The sequence below is a fragment of the Montipora foliosa genome, chromosome 11 (genome assembly GCF_036669935.1).
Source record: "Montipora foliosa isolate CH-2021 chromosome 11, ASM3666993v2, whole genome shotgun sequence".
NCBI lineage: Eukaryota > Metazoa > Cnidaria > Anthozoa > Scleractinia > Acroporidae > Montipora > Montipora foliosa.
This window is the reverse complement of record NC_090879.1, coordinates 31,654,463-31,674,462: the sequence shown is the minus strand read 5'-3', so window position 1 is coordinate 31,674,462 and position 20,000 is coordinate 31,654,463. Positions and strand designations below refer to the sequence as shown.

Sequence of the window (20,000 nt, the reverse complement as noted above, 5' to 3'; positions counted from 1 at the left end):
GAAAGAATTTGTGGAGTAACTTCTTCCACCAAGTAAGAGCTATTACTTGTATTCTGTTTTGTCGTTGTCGTTCTCTTCTCTGTGTTAGTCATAGGTCCTGCAGGCATCATGAAACCTTATCAAAGCTTCTAAAAATATGCCAAAAATTGCAATACAGAGAAAAAAAGCAGCTGTTAGCGAATTAAAAATAAACACTCAGCTTTAAGTTTATATCCCTCCAATGTTTGACTTGAATAACTGCGCAGCCACCAGTGTGGAGCACAGCTATCATGATATGTCAAACTGGATTGAAACCAGCGAAAAGGATGCAGAAAGAAAACATTTTCCAAACCGTTTCCACCTGAATACGAAAAGTGTTGACTGTGTAAGAACTCCAGGTGATCTGGTGACGTAATTCGGAGGACTGGGGAGAAAAATTTTAACGCTGTATCCCACAACTGCACGCGGCCTTATTTTCGAATTCAACATGGCAGAGGCGAGGTTAGATCTTGTCGGGTGTACTTGAATGTTCATTCAGTAACACGAAATGTGGTAGGCACGTAATGATCTGTTGAGTTTTGGCGATGGCAATACTGCGGGAAGTTTGGAAACAAAACCTAAGGCCGCGCGCGGTTGTGGGATACGGCGTTAAAATCCTTCTTCCCAGTCCTCCAAATTACGTCACCAGATCACCTGGCTATAGTTGACGTAGTATGGCCGTGCAGCCGCGTCGAGCCACAGAAAGCGCGCGAAGAAGTGGAGCCTCGTTTTAATTTGGGTTGAGCCTGTAATCCAATTGAAAACCAGTACCTGGTCAGCGGTCAACTTCAAAAAAACAGCTGAACAGCTCTTAGCTTGAGCCCGCGATATAATCAACTGATACCGGTCAGCGGATACCTTGTTTTAACAGGTGTCAATTGATCATAACATGGATGCCCAATATCAAAGATGTATGCTGTAAACTAAAGTGATACTGGTCACATTGGCGTACATGACGTCAGGGCTATAAAACCAAAATTCTTCGCATCAATGAGGGTGTGAATGGGGTTAACCGACCAGCGACAAAGGGCTAGAAAATATTACTGACTACCGACAAAACGAGGGAAAAATTACCGACTAGCGACAAAAAAGTTAACTGGGATTTACCGACAACCGACAAAGGTCGAAAATTTTAACCGACAACCGACAAAGTAATAAAATTTTAACCGACAACCGACATGTGGACCCTTCCATTCAGACCCTCATCAATGGGTTACTAATAGCACCGCTATTACTGCCATGATGTAAGAATGGAAAAACAACGTATGCAATAGCACTCTTTTATTAAATTTTTTATCTCTTGAGAAACAATTTTTAAAAAGCGTTCTACAAGTTGTAGATAAGGAAGATATTCCTTGCGTAGCAAACATTTCAATCCACGAAGCTTGTAATTTTACCCCTCACGCAATGAATGCGATACGTCAAAACACAAATATTATAGACATGCGCAGTATGAACACGACTGATAAGGTCGGCTCAACGAGAATGCTATGGGGACTATGTTGTTTAATATCTTTTTAAAACGCGAAGTTTCAGCCACCGTTAAAGGCAAGGTTAAAGAATGGTACATGATCAAAATATCTACCGTTTTCAATTTCGATTCTTTCCCCTACGTTTATACTGTACCTGTTTTATTTCCTTGAATGCGCACTGTTCGGAGCGTTGCTGCTTGAAGAAAAATTTCGCGACGGTGATGTTTAAGACCAGTCATTCAGTTTGTCAATTGGTCAACATTCGGAGTTCTGCGTTGTGTTCCTGTGAAGTTATTTCATTTTTCTTCACGCGCGCTCGAGGTAGCCAAACTGAGTTGTCAAGAATCGTGTCGTGCTGGAGAGCTGTTCGATCGAATTGAAGGAAGGCAACAGAAGATTGCAGGCAAGGTACGCAATGAGTTTTCCTAATTGTCAAACCTTGACGACATACATAACACTAATAATACAATACAAAATACTAAACACTTAACTTATAAAAATGTTGATCGACACAGTGAAGATCGGAAACCAGTGAACCTTGAGCACACAGTACACAGAATTTAGTAGTTTTATGCACCAAATCGCTCACTTAATTAGCTACATTTTGTACTTTGGCAAAACAATGTGGCAATTTCGATTCATCAACTACTAATGGGAACCTGCTCTTCATAGCTTGTCAGGGTATATCATTACTGTTATTGTCACGCTCTTTGACAATTAAACTCAAAGAATGAAAAGGTTAAGGCAATGTAATTTCTCCATCTTTATTTGTTTGAAGTTTTTTTGGAATGTCAGTTCAATCAGCAAAGGCATGTCTGAAACCTCGTTCGTCTCACCAAACTTATATTGTGTATTTTTAAACACAATATTATTACTGTCTTTTTTTAGGACAGTCAAATTATACAGGAATAAAATGGATCTGATCCATTAACAGATAATAAATCTACCATCCTGCACCTCATCTTAATGAAAAAATTCGTATCACCAAATAAAATATTGTTCACGGTTTTTGGTACCTACTAATATTTACAACTGACGTCAACTTCATAATTAAACCCTGGGTAGTTGAAAGCTGTGTCCATTTTTTTTGGCTAATATCACTTGAAATAAATAACTCTTTTTGCCTTTACTTTACATGCATTGGGGTAAAAAATATTCCTGTCACTAAAATTATTCTTTTTGCTTTTACAGTCAAAAGTGATCTATACCAAACTTTTGTTAGGTGCAATTCATTTATCTTACACCAAACATTCTTGGAAAACAGCACCTAACAACAATATCCGTGGTTTATTTAGGGTAATTTATCCTAAAATGTTCACTAACCAATCAAGGGCTCATGCTACCAAGAGCAAACACAGGCTGTGTGTGATTTGCTGTATTTCAAAGAAAAGTGACTTCATTTTAAGCTTTAACACTTGAACTCAAAGAAAAATTTAAAGTCATTCTTTCAATGACATAACATTTTCTCACACATCTTTATATTCAGTTAAGGTTTCTTGTTGTAGCATGAGTCATGACTGTGATTTCTGCCTACTGAAACTGGGACCATGGATTCATTCGTTACAATTACAGTCAATCTATGTCACCTATGACCAATATTTCTGAGACTGAAATGTTCATTCGAAGTCCTATTTGTAACTTCTGGCATTTGAATGTTCTGAGTCTTTAAAATTTCTGGAAATCTTTCCAAAAAAAAGTATCAGCTGAAAAAAAAAGGCAAAGCACATACGTGTAGGAAACAACTGATTGTTTTCAAATACTGTATGCTGTGATGTAATGTAAAAAAATTCATAACTTTATTTCAGCAATAAACTAGGGAAGTTTCAATGAAAATTCTTAAATCTCACTGGCGATGATCACAACTGACATGTAATTTTTAAAACCCTGTTAAAACTTAAAAAATACTGGTCACATGTGAGGAAGATTGACTATAAATTGACTTTAACCTTTCCAAATGTAAGTTACTTCCCCCTTTTTGATGAGCCACCCCTCAGTCAGGTCTTATTCTTCATGAACAGGGACGGATGTTATGGACATATCCATGGGGACATCCAAAGTGGACACAGAATTAACTGATGAGGTTGGGAAGATATGTGGAAGATTTTTGATGCACTTCTGGCATTCAACTGGTAAGTCATGTGTTGAAAGCTCCTCACCATAATCCCACACCGTAAGTGCTGCAAGGTGCATTAGAGGTGGCACCTGTCCAGTGTCTCTACGCCATCCAATTGTTGTAGGCCTGAATGACCTCTGTTCTTCTAAATTTATAGTTCCTTTTGTCGAAGCTTTCCACTGAAGTTCAAGTTTACGACCTTCAGCTTTAAGAGACTGGATTGTCAGTGATGTGTCTTTGTTCAGTTTCTTTTCCTCCCACGCTTTAGGATAGACATCCTTTCCTCTAAGTGGGGCACTGACTGCACTACCTTTTCTGATGTTGTTGAGCTTTTTTCTTGCCTCTTGGAGAAGCTCTGTGGTCAGTAGTTGCCCATAGTCATTCATTCTCTGTTCATGTGTCTACCTTGCTGTCTCAGTGGTCCTACCATTAGTTTTACCACTGTGAATAGTGTTCTCAACAAATGTTACAGAGGCCTGTTTTGATAGTTCTGACAGGTTGTCATGAAGATAAAGTTGGGATAGATTAAACTGTCTTTCAGCAATGACATTGTTCACAGGAATGCTAAAAATGTGCTTGGCATAAAATTCAAAAAGGTGTGGTGTGGTGTCTTTGTTAATAAGACAGCTTTCAGGTGATGTTGCCATTGCTTTAATCTCAGTTAGAAGTTGAGGTTTCTGCAGCTGCCAAATATTGGCCCATTTAACCAGCCCATTTCTGTCCTTAGACACCAATCTCTGAAGATCCTGTCCATAAACTTTTACATTGTTTTCAGATGCATTTCCTTGATTGCTTTCAGTGGATACAAATTGTATGTCAAGGACCTTCAAAACAGATGACCAGAATGGACTTTGGAATCTTTGATCAGCTCCCATTCCAAACAGCTTGGGAAAGGATAACCACTCAGCACCATGTTCTTTAATTACTTTCAGGGCTTCTTGCAACATGGGCCTCTGCGCTTCCTGGTAAAAGTGTTTAATAGCGGCTGGATCTTTCAAAGATAATTGCACTTGCTCTTCTGTTAAAGGAAAATACAGTGATGGACACAGTAACATTTGACTGAGTGTTTCATTGTGCTTGAGAACAGTTGCAGGCCATAGTCGTGCCAGATATCCACTGGAAAAACCAAGTTCCTCGTCACTTGCTTGTGATGAATTAAGAGACGGGATAATGAACTTGTCAAGAAATTCAAATAAGAATTTAATTTGCACTTGGATCATTGGGCAGGAGCTCAGCTTGATGACATTTTGCCAGACTGATGAGTGGTTATCTGACTTTGGCATCCTTTCTAGTATACGCTCTGCAAGCTGAAGACAGGCTTTTCCATACTTTAAATACCATTGTAGCATCTCATGGTAATATGTCCACCTTGTGTCAATAAAGGACTGTGGAAGGGGTGGCTCTTTACTTAAAATTCCCAGTGAAACATACATTGCCTTGTACTGACTTGGGCGTTCATGGTGGAGCCAGGATATCTTGTATAATAATTGCAATATGTGGTTGTTGTTCATATCACCCTTTGCCCCAAACCCAGCCTGGCACATTCTTCGCAACATTATATTAAGTATGTGTGGGTAACAGCCCACAAAAAACATTTCCCTGCCAAATAGTTTGGAGTTGTTTGCAATCAATCCATCTGATTTACCCTTTTGGGTAGAGGCATTGTCCCCAACTAACCCTGAGACATTTGATATGCCAAATGTGTCATGAACAATGTGGAAATCGACATCTGGCTGGTGTTTTCTTGACCCACTAGCTACAATGCTGTTAGCAAGAACATAAGCCCTTGGCTTGTTAGTTTCATGGCACCATGTGTGCACCCCCACAATGTGCCTTTCCTCCCCTCCTTTGTTAGAGTCATCACTCCAAACATGAAAATCATATTTGCTGTTTGCAAATCTTTTACACAGAATTAATTTGTCTGCCTCCCCTAAAAGAACATTCCAATCTGACAAAGTAGTTGGGGAAACAATCAGATTTTTTGGGGGACTACAATTAAACAAAATACTGAAAATTAAATGTAATGCAATTGGTGCCTTTTGGTTAGATAAAAGACATGCATGTTGTAAATATCGAATGCAAGCCATGAACATTACACTCCTATGATTTGCTCCATTTTTGCCATGGGCAAATGTATCCACAAGAGAATAACTGTTTAAAACATCTCCTTTTTGTTTGAGTTGGTTTTTCAGTTTTGTTGCAACAGATTTTGCCCCCATTAGTTTTTTTATTGTGTCGTTTTTCTTCAAGGATGTGGTCTTCAACAATTTGTCTTGCTTTGTAACTTGTTTTTGTAGGGTCAGAGTCTCTTTCTTCAAATCACTGTTCCTTCTTCGCAGAAATACTGAAAACAAGGGAAAAAGTCACACAAAAATTTTATTGACTTGTGGCTTTCATTATTTCATTAAATTCACGTTTTGAAAAGCGTGAGCCTTAAACTCTCTTTTCTACATTTAGATGTGGCTACTTTATTTACTGATGTTTTCTTTCAACCTTGTGAAAGTTATTCGTCACTGTCGAGAACATTGGTTTTTTTTTATCAATTGGAAAGGTATTTACACAGTTCTCTAAGTAAAGGTTTTGTCCTCTTGAACTCAAAATAAGCTTAAATTTATAACTCGAGAAAGGTAAGAAAAGTCTAAAAATTTAAATCTAGATCGCATTCGACATGAGAAGGACTCCTCCGCGGTCCGCACAAAATCATCTACTGTGCCATTTAAAAATATTTTTCACGTTTTTTTCCTCCGAGTAATGTTTCTTTGCGTTAACAGAATTTCTGTGTTGGCATATATCGAAAATGCTTTGTTTCTTTCAGCTCTGCTACATTATTTAGTGTCCAAAATAAAAGCAAAGTCTGGATGCACAATTCGCAAATTAACACAGGATTAATATAAACAGCTGCGAAATTCGCTGGAAATTATAACAAGACCTTTTACAGCGGTTAATTATTAAAACATAGTTTTAAGGCGTTTGTTTCAGTCTCTCTAAAGTAAAACTTTCTTTTACCCCATTTTAAGGAGATCACGCTAACGTTTTTCACCCCGCTAGCTACCCGCAAAAATGTACAAAGGATTTTCACTAGCTCCGTGCCTTTTCGTCGTGAAATTATTTTTAAAAATATTCAACGTTGTTTCACTCAAATGTCAATGAATGTCCGTTCTGTGGTCCAGTTGAACTTAACTTGCAACCTCAAGCTTATAAAGCCTTGAAAGGAATTATAACTGTACTGAATGAACAGGCCGGATGCAGGTCAGTTGTTTCACACCAAAATTTGCGTCTGTTTACATTTTCCTTGTTGGGAAGCCCACTCAAAGCAGCCGTAATAATAAGTATGCCAATTCCAAAAAAAAAAAAAAGACTTGAGTTATACATTTACCCATGTTTTCCTTAACCAATGCTTACCTATACTTTTTCGAAGCGTTTGGATTGTCCTTTTGAGTCCTGCATTTTCTGATGTTAGTCGTTTACATTCACGAGAGAGTTTGTCGATCCTCGCAAGCTCGCTTGCAAACTTGAGAAAAACACTTTCCGGAGTTGCTGCTGCTGAATCCTGACCACCAACACTACAACTGTTTTCGTCTGGTTTCTCTTCTGATTTTAGTTTCTTCGCCGGCTGATATTTACTAGAAAACTGCCCGCCGATAAATTTTCTTCGCCCCATTGGCTGACATTTTTTTTCGCAACTTTCGTTGTAAACAATTAACGAAAGCAGCCCGCGTTTCCAGGAAACAGCAGTCTTTCCAGGAAAGTACTCTGCGCATGTCATAAAATTTTGGTGGTTACGGACATCGGGGGAAGGATCCCTTGCGTGAGGGGTAAATTTTACTCCCTTTTTAGCCCATGGATGACGCTGTTATGCCATGTGGTATAGCAGGTGGTGGGGTGGGGACCGATCACTCACACGATCACTCACTCTATTCTTATTAATTTATTCCTAAAATTGGATTAAACGTTTTTTTCTGTCTCTCCGCTGGTAGGTATTCTATTTCGTCATTGGTCTACGTCACTACGAAGTCACGTGAGATAGAGCACGCGAAACCAGAGCTTGCAGTTTTGAACATCGTTTTTCAGAGCTTCAAGTCAAGGTTTTGAATTACGAAGATATTTTCGGATTTTTTCTACCCTACAGAAGCCTATATGGAAAACAACGAAGACGCCCTTTTGAGGAAAGATGAAGAGGGAACTCCTGAATCAGGAAAAAATACGGCTCCCTCTCAGTGCAATGAGCTAATGGCTCTTTTTTAGCTTCACAGAACAAGACGATGGCCGCCATGAGCGAATCGCTCCTCGGCAAAGGCGCCACTTGTTCAGTGAAAACGCAAAACCCCAACACGGCAGAATCTGCCAAAAAAAACCATAAAAGCATGAATTAGGATCTTGAAGAACTGCTGGGCAATTGTAGTAAGAAGCACAAGCTCGATGAAAGTGATCCTCTTCTAAATGAAATGGCAAAGCCAATGCATGGAGAGGAAAAGGCCGACCGGGAAATAGCTGACAGTCTTGCAAAGATTATCCAGTCTCGCTGGTTGAACAAATTGGTCAAAGAACAGCTGAAAATTGTATGTGGAAATATCTTGGGCCTAGCAACTGCAACAAACTGATAAATCAAAGAGTAAATCAAATAGTAAATCTTGAGATCTGGAACACTATTTTAATGTTGAACTGATAACTATACGCTTCCGAGGCTTCGATAGATTTCCCGATATAATCCCACAGAGTTGAGATTTCTGTATCTAATTGCTCTTGAGAGGGTGCTTCTAGTGAGGATTACAGTAGGGTTAACCTTAACTAGCCCAGTCAAAGATTTAAAGAAAAAAAAAAACATATCTAGATACTCATGCCAGTAGGACACGGGGAGAAGGTCCAGTTTAATCAGTCTGTCTTTACAGGATTCCTTATAGTGAGTGGAAAGGCAAGTTGAGGATGTATTTTGTAGCCCGGCGCTGAATCCGTTCTTTCTTACGGATCAATTCTTTCGATTGGGGTGCCCACACTTGCTGACGTAGCCGAGATGTGACCTAACTAGCGTGAGATAAATGACACGTCTCACTGGTGCATTCTTGATGCATTCTTGATAGACCTGTCTCACAAATCCCAGAATCCTGTTTGACTTTGCACACTGGTCGCACACCTGTTTGTTCCACAATATCTTGTCGGAGATGATGACCCGAAGGTCCTTTTCTGCGCTAATAACGCCAAGAGGAACCTCGTTTATTTGGTACATGTTGGACACAGGGTTTTGTTTTTGGGTAATTCGTTGTGCCTTGCACTTAGATTCGTTGAACATCAGGCCGGCCGAGGACGACCAAGTGGCGAGGCTGCTTAGATCATCCTGTAATAGTGCAGCGTCGGTTGGAGACTTCATGGTCTTGCAGATCTTGGTGTCATCAGCAAATGCAGCGACGTGGCTAGAATTTACAGTACCGGGGAGAGAATTCGCATATAGGAGAAACAGCATGGGCCCAATATGGACCCCTGAGGGACTCCTGATGTCACTGGAAGAGCCTGCCAGTTCACTCCGAGTGCCGTTACCCTCCGCATGCGATCGTGGAGGTAGGAGATGTGGACGCGTGGACGTGTGGACGCGTGGGCTTGTGGACCCGAGGAGATATGAATATGTGGACCTGTCTAAGTGTGGGCCTGTAGATGTGCACATGTGACCCGTCGATATCCGGCCTTGCATGGACCTACGAGTGTGTGGACAATACATCCTATGACCTTTAGAAGTGTGGACATCTGGGGCCTGTGGACCTGAGTAGATGTGGATGTGTGGGCCCGTAGACAATTCTACCTGTCCGTAGACATGTGCACATGTGACCTGTGGCTCTGTCGACATGTGGCCCTGTGGACCTGAGGAGATTCGAATGTGTGGACCTGTGGATATGTGGACGCGTGGACGTGTGGAGTTACAGAGGGTGGACATGTTGGAGTGTGGACCTGTGGATGTTTGACCCAGTGGACTTGTGAAAGGGTTGAAGTGAAAACATGAGATGGATTGATTTTAATTCCTCTGCTTGCAGTACACAGAAAATATAAGGTCGCTTTATCCGACTGTCCAACAATGATGTTGTTAATTATTGTTAATTATGCAAGTGCAGCGAATTAACGTAGGGATAATTGGATGACTTAAACTGTGATCCTTTACCGACAGAAGCAACCTGAAAATGGTCACTGCTGCAAGCCAAGTCTTATTCAAGAAGTCGTCTAAAAGTGCTTAAATTTTGTTTTATCAACGGAGTTAATAATATAAATTGGCCACCGTACAGAGATTCTAAAAGCTGACGTTTCGAGCGTTAGCCCTTCGTCAGAGCGAATCTTATCAGTGAAAATGCCGTCACATAGACGTGGTATTGGAGCTGTGAGCTTCTGGTTATGGGCTGACCCAAACATCATAGTGCCGGTTGTTACCCTTTTGGCTTGTTCTAGGCTCTCAGTAGGTGGGGACTAGCAAAAAAAATCGTCGGATCGAGGGAAAATAGCGACTGGGTGCGTGCCCTCTCCCCAATACTCCTCCTCGCGCTTACTTTTTCCTCGATCCAGATTATCTTTTCGCTGGTCTCCACACCCTTATATAAACGAGATGCTTCCGTGAAGCATACACTGGGTTGCCTGTGGTACGTGTTATAGAAAATCAGAAGGCACTGATGTGTGGTATTGAAATACAGCATTCCAGTCTCTGAAGAATAACAAATAAAAGAGAAGCGAGAAACTTTGGCTTCTGGGCTGACATGTTGATAATTTTCAAGTTCCCTCACAACTTCTTTTCACCACAAGTGTGCCCTCTGAGCATCTGACAGCTTTGTAATACTAAAGTTCACTTAAGTCAATCCCTCTTCGGCGGGGTTATTGTCAGGATGGGACACCAAAACAATAAACCCCTCATTAAACAGAAGCATCTGACCGAAAATACTATTAACGCTAACAAATGCGAACTCAGCAAGGTACAGATTTTGTTAGCTTGCTTTATGCAAAACAAATATTGATGCAAAAAGCAAATAACTATTGATACACAGTTTTTAGAAAGAGCAGAAGGAAGTTTCCGGGACGGTCGATCGAGAATAAAATATTAACGAAATGAAAACAACATTAATTTTGAAACCGTGAATATAGAATATAAAAAGTTACGATCAGCGACAAACATTTTGGGAGATTTTTGCTACGTTCAAATAAATCGCAAAATCGAAAGTGACATGGCCGGAATTCAGCGGGCGCCGTGATTACGTTACCGCGGCATGTTTACTCGCCAAACAGTGAAGCATCTGTGTCAAATGATGGCAAGATACCGGGTTTTTGTAAGTTTCTTTTTCTGTCAAGTGTTATAAAGTTTGACGATGGAATGAGCGAAGTCAAAACAAAGATCACAATCGCCCCAACTCTTGTTTATGCAAAGTCACAATTTGGAAATGGCAGCTACTTTATTATTCATCTGCGTCACAATTTTTCACTGATTTTGGGGCTCATTTTGTTGAAACTCAAGCACGCTTCCAACAGGCCTGTGAACCCTTCATGCTTAAAAAGCAAAACTAAAAAACTTCTCCCATATCACATTTTCAACCTTAAGCTCGGAAATTCAATACACAACATGATATTATAATTCACAAAGGCAGAAAATACCACAGAATCCTTTCCAGCGAAAAATTTATTGAAACAAACAACAATTTGCTCTTAGAGGCGAAAACCTCTTCCTATTTCATTGCGTGCGTGAAGGCAAGAAACTCAATCGTGTCAAATTACGGGTGACCCGAAAACCACTGACCCCCGGTCCATGGACCCCTCTACGGACTGGGTCCACGGACTGCCTCACGGACCGGTCCACGGACTACCCTTACGGACCCCTATACGGACCACCCTAAAACAACATAGAAATGAAAATAAATAAAAACAAAAGATTGACTTACCAGTTGTCTGGATAGACCGCACGTGTCACTCGAGTCGGCGAAATCTCAACCGTAACGCTTCGCAAATTCAACAGACTAAGGCTCAGGCTCGGGTACAAAGTCTATTAATCACAGATTGCCCCTTCCTTCGCTGTGGGACCGGAATCCTTCGAAAAAGATTGATAATAAGTAAGCTCTATTTGTATTTTCTTTCTTTCCCTCCGCCATTTTGTTCAGATCCTTCTCCCTCGGGTTTGTGAACTTGCCCCAGGCTTCTCGATCTCTCAGTCCTGAACAAAATGGCGGAAGAACTTATTTTCGAAGCCTCCGGTCAACACCGAAGGAAAAGGCAACACCTGAGCCTTAGTCTGATTTGCGGAGCGTAATGGCTAGATTTCACCGGCAAGAGTGGTCTATCCAGACAACCGGTATAAACAAATTTTCAGTAGTTAGTCATTTTTAATTCTGTGTTTTTTGTGGTGGTCTGTAAAGGGGGTCCGTAGAGATAGTCCGTGGACCGGTCCGTAAGGCAGTCCATGGACCCAGTCCGTAGGGGGGTCCATGGACCTGGGGTCAGTGTTTTCGGGTCACCCTCAAATTACCATGTACTTCAGGTAAATACAGCTCACTTTGATTTCGGCTCGACGGGCGATAGATTGTTGTCGAAGTCCATTACTCGTCGCTTTTAAAGATTCCACCGTCTGTATATCCAATTGACTTGCCATTATTGAGCTTTATAAGGGTATATTTTGTTCAAAGATCCACTAAAACGCCATTCGCGTTACATGACTTTCGACGGCCATGCCGGTTAAGTTAATTGCTCTTACTGTGACCACCAGACAAATCTACGCATTTCCCACTACCCTCTCAATCCTAAGAAAATTCGCGCAAGAAGGCTCTATGCACAAAGCCACCACTTAGCAGGGGCGTGACAGGCAAGACTTTTACCGACACGGAAAAAAATAAAACTAGACCCTCCGTGAGGGTACACTGGGTTGCCTGTGGTACGTGCAGCGTTCCAGGCAATTTTTTTTCAAGTTGTGGGGTCATTACGACCATTTAAGGGGTCACCCAGAAGTCATATCAGCAGAGGCCCTTTGGCGCACAGGTCCTTACACGTTCGTACGACGAAACAGATCCTTTTCTGAGGTTAAAAACCTGGCTACCGGCCTATAATTAATCATTGTCAGAAAGAAGAAATTCCTGTCCTCTTTAAAAAAAATTGACAGCCATTGCTTACGTGTGGTAGTGAAATAACACAGCGATTTATTCCATAATGTCAACTGAGCTGTGTGTTGTTTTCCAGGAGATTCAAGTTGTCCTTGCGTAATATGTAGCTCTAACAGTGCACGATATTGTTTTTCAGTATTGTTTATCATTGTAGTGCCATGGTAGAAGTCTTGGGTAAATAGCCTGAGAAGACATGTGGTTACTAGCAAAGTACTGAACCCAGAAAGATTGAAGAAAATAAATGGGAAGTGAAAAAAATTAGGGCCGTTTATACGAGAGAAAATAAGCCGCGGCTAACTCTGGCCGCGGCTTACGTAAGCCGCGAACACCTCGTATAAATGGTACAAAATCTACGTTCACGGCTTTCTCAAGCCGCTGCTTATCCTGGCCGGGGAGTTTATACTCGTATAAATAGTTCCTTTCGCGGCTTACGTAAGCCGCGGCCAGAGTTAGCCGCGGCTTATTTTCTCTCGTATAAACGGCCCTATTGTCTTCTGGATGACATGTTGACAGTTGTCTTTGCGTAATATGCAGGTCTAACAGCGCACGATATTGTTTTGGGTATTGTAGCGCCATGGTAGAAGTCCTAGATAAATAGCCCCTTGAGAAGACATGTGGTTACTAGCAAAGTACTGAACCAGAGAGATTGAAGAAAATAAAAGGGAATCGAGAAACATTGGCTTCTGGGCTGACATGTTGATCATGCAACTTCTTTCCACCACAAGTGTAAGCGTGCATTGACAGATCTCACAGTTTTGTAAACAAAATGCTGTCTGTTCGGCGGAGAGTTAGTATCTGGATGGGCGACCTAAGAAATATACCACTCGGTAATAGAAGATAGGACCGAAACTTCTATTTTAATGCTATCAATGCGAACCAAGCAAGATACAGATTTGTTAGCTTGCTTTATGCAAAACAATATTGATGTAAAAGTAAATACATATGGATACACAGTTTTTAAGAAGAGCAGAAGGAAGTTTCAGGACGGTCGATCGCGAATAAAATATTTTGCCATCGGTATTTACGACATGAAACCAACATTAATTTTGAACCACGACTATAAAAAGTTACCATCAGCGAAAAACATTTGGGAGATTTTAGTTGCTTTGTTGTAATTGTACTTTTGGCTGCACCGAGTAAATAGCACATCGAATTGCAGTCGGGCGCAGTGGTCAAGTTACCGCGGCATGTTTACCCGCGGAAACAGTGAACGGCATCTGTGTTCAAATGATCCACGATACCGGGTTTGTTGTTTTTGTTAGGTTTTCTTTTTTCTTTCAATTATTCTAAATTTTGACAAGAAAAGTGGCGAAATTCAACACAAAGATCACAATCGCCAACTCTCAGAGGTTGATCATCGTGTTTCTGGAAAATCAAAAATGGACTCTCCAAGACAAGGTTATTTATCACCAGGTACATTTCCATCGTTTATGGTATATACAAAGCTACTTTTTTATTCATCAGCGCCATATGAATATGCGTCACAATCCTTTTTGCCGCATTTGGGGTGGTCATTTTGTTGAAAACTCTAGCACGCTGTCCAACAGACCTGGTTTATTTTCGTGGACTTGTGCGTTACCACAAAAAATTCTCCCCGTGTCAACATTTCAACACCTGTATGCAAATTTGCGGGTCTCGAAAAATGCACAACATGATATATTACAAAAGCTGGAAATTTCACAGAAATATTTTCCAGCGAAAACACAGGTTATTGAAACAATGCAACATATTTGCTATATAAGAGGCAAGCAGAAACCCTTCCAATTGCAGTTTGCGTGCGTGCAAGCGAAACAACACAATCACCAAAGCATATGCTAATTAAATAAATTTTGACAGCTCACATCAAACGTTACCCTCTTCGAAAGAACCTTGACCGCAAAATAATAAAGCCACAAAAGAGACAACAAGCGTTCATTCAAATCAATTTTCACTGCTCACCATTTCCAATTTTTTTCAACCTTTGCAGAGTTGAATGAATGTTACTTACAAAGGCAAAACAGGCAAACTTTAAATAGATGCGACTTCATCGTAAACACTGTAAGTTACCAGAGAAAGTTCCATTTGGTTTCAGTGTTGTACGTAACACCACCTTGGCGACAATAATTAGAAGTTACAGCTCATTTTGATGTCGGCTCGACGGGCGAAAATTCACGCTGTCGGAGTCCATTGCTCGTCGCTTTAAGATTCCAGATCACTTTATGTTTCACCGCCTGTCTTAGCCGTTCCATTCTTGAGCTCCATATGGGTAAATCTTCTTTAAAGATGTACTAAAACCCCATTCGGTTAACCGTGACTTCGACGCCATTACAGGTTAACTTGTGCAGAAGCCAAAGCTACGCATTACCCCAGCCCCTCAAACCTAACAAAAATTAATAGCAACCAAAAAGAAGGACTATCTATGCCACAAACGGGGACAACCACTTAGCAGGGGAGCGACAGGCAAGAACTTTTACCCGACACGGCGCAACCCAAAAAACTAAAATAGAACCCCCCTAACCCTCCACGAGAAGGGTTACACTGGGTTGCCTGTGGTCACGTGCCGCCCCAAACCGTTCCAGACAATTTTTTTTTCAAAGTTGCCGGGGGTCATTAGGGACTGTTGCAATAATGATCAGGAAGGGGCGGGGGGTCCTAAAAAGGAGATATACACCAAGGAAAAATTAGATAGGTCCCCCCCTCCAGCCAGCGTCAAGGGATTAGCTGTTGACACCCCCCCCCCCCATCACGTTCTCTCATAAATTTATGATGTGCCCCCCCCCCCCCCCATCTCTTCAACCCGTACCATTTAGATATTGAAATAAAAACTTGAGAACAAATACCAATATCTTTTAATCCGACAACCCTGCTGGTGCAGGAAGGTTTCTCCGTGAGCGATTATAAGCCAGCTCCCCATGATGAAAAAACCAGCAACATCAGGGACGTTGCGAAACAAGAGGCAAATGATATCCAGGACCAAGCTTCATGCTGTCGTAACCAAAGTTTAGAAAAACACTGAAGGACTGGCCTCAAAGCTGTTTACACAATTTTAATGCTGAATCAACGTCATTTCCAAAATACAAGTCTCAGGTCGGTTTAAACGTTCTGCATCTTGTAGAAGACCCCTGGATAGGGTGATGGCTAAGATTAAAGCGACATTTCCTATTGGTGCCAAAATCTAAAAGCATCAAATCAAGAAAAAAGAAGGAACAGAAGAAAACAAAGGGAGAAGCAAGAGGATTGCTGCCTCAGGAAAGACCGGTAGTGACCCGAACCTGTATAATTTTTTCAGGTTCTTTGGGAGTGTGAACCCATTGATGACAGCTATGAAACAGAAGCTATGGGCATTCCTCAGCTAGAAACTGTTAGACCTAGAAACCCTCTCGCTTTTAAATCAAGAACAGACCTGGCATGTCTGCGGGAGCTCTTAAAATGCCAAAATGTTTTATTGGCAACGACTCAACAACGTGGTTTGTGACTTCTGTGCATGAGCGATTGTTTCAAATCTATCATATGTTTGACATTCTAAATAAGTTAAAGCATGTGTTATGTTGATTGCCAAATATTTGAGAACATTATGGTTAGTTCAAAGGCGTGGCAATCTGTCTATTTGCACAATGTTTATTTATTCGTTATCAAATTTGTGAAATTTGAATTAAGATCCCCCCTCAAACTTACTTGAGAAATTCTAATGTAGAAGCCCCCCCCTCCTTTTCCATTAGTTTAACTTAAGGCCCCCCCCCTTGGTTTTAGGGCCCCCCCCTCCTGATAATTATTGCACAGTCCCTGTTAAGAAGACTTCATTTAAAGGGTCACCCCCCCAGGGGAACGTCTTACAACAGCAGAGGCCCTTTGCGTCACAGGTGCCTCACACCCAAAAAATTCGTACGACGAAACAGATCTTTTCGTGGGAGTTAAAAACCTGGCTACCGGCACCTGTTAATGATAATCATTGTAGATAAGAAGAAATTCTTGTCCTCTTTAGAAAAAAATAGGACACGCATTGCTTACGTTGGTAGTGAAAGTAGTAACACAGCGATTTATTCCATGTTAAAATGTCAACTGAGCTGTGTGTTTTCTTCCAAGGAGATTCAAGTTTGTCCTTGCGTAATATAAGTAGCCTCTAACAGTGCACGATATTGTTTTGGTATTGTCATCATTGTAGTGCCATGGTAGAAGTCTTGGGTAAATAGCCTGAGAAGACATGCGGTTACTAGCAAATCAGTGCTGAACCCAAAAAGATTGAAGGAAAATGGAATGGGAAGTGAGAAAACATATGCTCTGGGCTGACTATGCTTTGTATAATTTTCAAGCTCCCTCCACAACTTCTTTCACCACAAGTTTAGGCGTGCCCTCTGAGCACCTGACCAGCTTTGTAATACTAAAGTTTACTAAAGGTGAAGCATCTGTGTCAACATGATGGCAAGATACCGGGTTTTCGTAGGTAAGCTTTCTTTTTCTGTCAAGTGTTATAAAGTTGACCATAAAATGAGCGAATTCAAAACAAAGATAACACATCGCCCACCATTGTTTCTGCAAAGTCAAAAATTTACTCTCCCAGACGAGGTTATTTATCACCAGGTAATTCCATCATTTGGAAATAGCAGCTACTTATTATTCATCGACATTTTTTTGCTGATGACTTTCAACGCCATTCCAGATTAATAATTCAATGTCCTCCCGTGTTCACCAGAGAACTCTAAGCATTACCCCAGCCCTATCAACCTAACAAAATACGCACAGAAGACTCTATGCACAAAGGACACCACTAAGCAGGGGAGTGACAAGGAAAGACTTTTACCGGCAAGGAAAAAATAAACGACCGAAAACGCTAAGCAGATTCCGACTGGGTCTAGCAAACCAGTAACAACAACAAAAAACCCACGAAATGAAACCGATGATTCCGACTGGGTTTGGCAACCCAGTAAAACGCCGGAAATAAACGCAGATTTACTAATGGGTGTGCCATACTGGAAACCCAGTAATAAAGAGATTGATACAAAGTTTACAATGGGCAAGCCGGACCAACTGGAATAAATTCTGGCAAATTGTGGAAGCAGAACACTCTCAAAAAACATCAAGAACGACCATGTTGCTAGATTCCTAGTTTGTCCAACTTACTTGGTCACCCCTTCAAGGAAAGTAACAACCTTAGTGGGTCAGGGTAATATATATGAATATTGATATTTCCGGGAATTTGATCAGGGCCGTGAACGACTCCGTGGAGTCGATGCTGAATTCACGCTTGAAAGACGCTTTTGATTTTGTCGTACAAAGAGCCATGGCTGAAATCACAAGGTAAGAAGTTATCATTTCATCTCCTCAAATACGAGCGGACATTTGATGTTTCTCGTGCTAATTGCATTTTGGTCAGTCTAGGACCTGCTCGATCTTCCAGCGCGCTAATGATGGTGCGTTATAGGATTATACCCCGCAACACCTCACCACTATTGTTTCGCCTAGGCGGCATTCTCTTAAGAAACGAAGCGGAATCACAATCGAGCTTATTATGGGCGGCCGTCACCGCCAAAAATACGAAGTATGTCAAAGGAATATAGGCAATGGCATTGGTTAATTGGCGCAATGTAGAAGAGACGAATGATGTTAGAAATGATGCAGCCCTAAATGCAAAGTACTCGTGTGCATGTTGTCCAAATGGTTCCACTCAAAAAGGAAACGAAATAGGAAGATAGTAAATTGTCTAGTCATTTCGGTTAAAAACGGACGGAGACTAACTAAAACCGTTGATCTGGAATAAAGATCGGTTCATCTTCCAAACAAGAACTGGTATAGTGTGTCACCAAACAGTCCGGTGTGATGTTAATAAATGGCTTATAAATATGTTGTTTGTTTCAATAAAAAATTTTCGCTGGAAAAGGATTCTGTGGTATTTTTCTGCCTTTGTGAATTATAATATCATGTTGTGTATTGAATTTTCGAGCTTAAGGTTCAAATGTGATATGGGAGAAGTTTTTTAGTATTGCTCTGTAAGCAGGAAGGGTTCACAGGCCTGTTGGAAGCGTGCTTGAGTTTCAACAAAATGAGCCCCAAAATCAGTGAAAACTTGTGACGCAGATGAATAATAAAGTAGCTGCTATTTCCAAAATGATGGAATTACCTGGTGATAAATAACGTCGTACACGTCTTGGAGAGTAAATTTTGACTTTGCATAAACAAGAGTTGGGCGATTGTGATCTTTGTTTTGACTTCGCTCATTTCATTGTCAAACTTTATCACACTTGACAGAAAAAGAAACTTACAAAAACCCGGTATCTTGGGCATATGAATTACGGGGTGGTGACTTCTTTGCCTAAAAGCAACTCACTTAACGAAACTGTCCTTTTTCAAACAACAACAAGGATTCAAACAGCTTCAATTCTTACAGAGTTCGATAAAACATGCGGTGGGGCAACCAAAGCGATGGGAGCTGTGTTGGGGTTTCAGTGTGAAAGTACAAACGGCTACTAACACTCTTATAACTCTTTTTTCATTATTATTTATTAACCCACAGTCTGCAGTCTGCATTTTACCCTCAGTCTGCATTTTATCCCTGGTCTGCAGTCTGCAGTCTGCGTTTTACACTGACCGGTTATTTGAGTGGTTTTTGGCAACAGAGGTTAATTATTCGTAATGCGATCGCTTCCGTTGCCGTTAGCAATGGGTCGCAAATTTGACACTTTTATCGCATTATCACATTACGCATTGAACCACGTTATCTATATTCCTAAAAATCTAAAAATATTCGTGCCTTATCAGTTTTCGGTCGAATTTATGTCCAAGAAGGCAGATAAATTGCAGAAAATATAGTTTTTTGCATCCAAAAATTCGTAATCAACGCTAAAATGACCAAATTTTGCCTAGAAAACATATTTTACTGTTATTTTTCTTAAATTTTTTCGTTCAACTTTCGCTTTTATAAAATGTTTCAGTTTTCTGTAAATAAGTTATATGCTGTTGGAAAGCTTATTTTCTTAGCTTTAAAATGATGTATTTTTTCCCCCTAACTTAAATATTTTTTGAGAAAAAAAAAACATTTTTTGGCGATGGCTGATTTACCGCGGTTTTCTCGCGGTTGGGAAAGTAGGAAGAAGAGTTAGGCCAGTAGCCAGGTTTTTAACCTCAGAAAAAGGATCTGTTTCGTCGTCGTACGAACGTGTGAGGACCTGTGAGCCAAAGGGCCTCTGCTGGTATGACTTCTGGGTGACCCCTTAATAACTTCTTACTAACCGAGCGCGAGGGCTGTACTGCCAGGGAATATTGGCCCGAGGTCGTGGCAGTACGGACCGAGCGCAGCGAGGTCCGTGCAAAAACGAC

The 20,000-nt window shown here is 41.0% G+C and overlaps 2 protein-coding genes and 1 long non-coding RNA gene across 3 annotated transcripts in view; 2 read left to right on the top strand and 1 right to left on the bottom strand.

The window, feature by feature from the left end:
* LOC137974679 (glutathione hydrolase 1 proenzyme-like) overlaps positions 1 to 20,000 on the top strand; it is a 137,158-nt gene that overhangs the window by 88,224 nt on the left and 28,934 nt on the right. The gene's annotated exons all lie outside the window — the stretch shown is intronic.
* On the top strand, positions 1,482 to 4,514 carry LOC137975477 (uncharacterized). Its single transcript, XR_011117573.1, has 3 exons — positions 1,482 to 1,898; positions 3,509 to 3,619; positions 4,379 to 4,514. It is a non-coding gene; the product is annotated as an uncharacterized lncRNA (long non-coding RNA).
* On the bottom strand, positions 3,637 to 7,372 carry LOC137975476 (uncharacterized). Its single transcript, XM_068822598.1, has 2 exons — positions 7,006 to 7,372; positions 3,637 to 5,947 (listed from the first exon to the last, which is right to left on the bottom strand). Exons 1-2 carry the CDS (start codon positions 7,367 to 7,369, stop codon positions 4,005 to 4,007), a joined length of 2,307 nt encoding a protein of 768 aa, XP_068678699.1. The 5' UTR covers positions 7,370 to 7,372; the 3' UTR covers positions 3,637 to 4,004.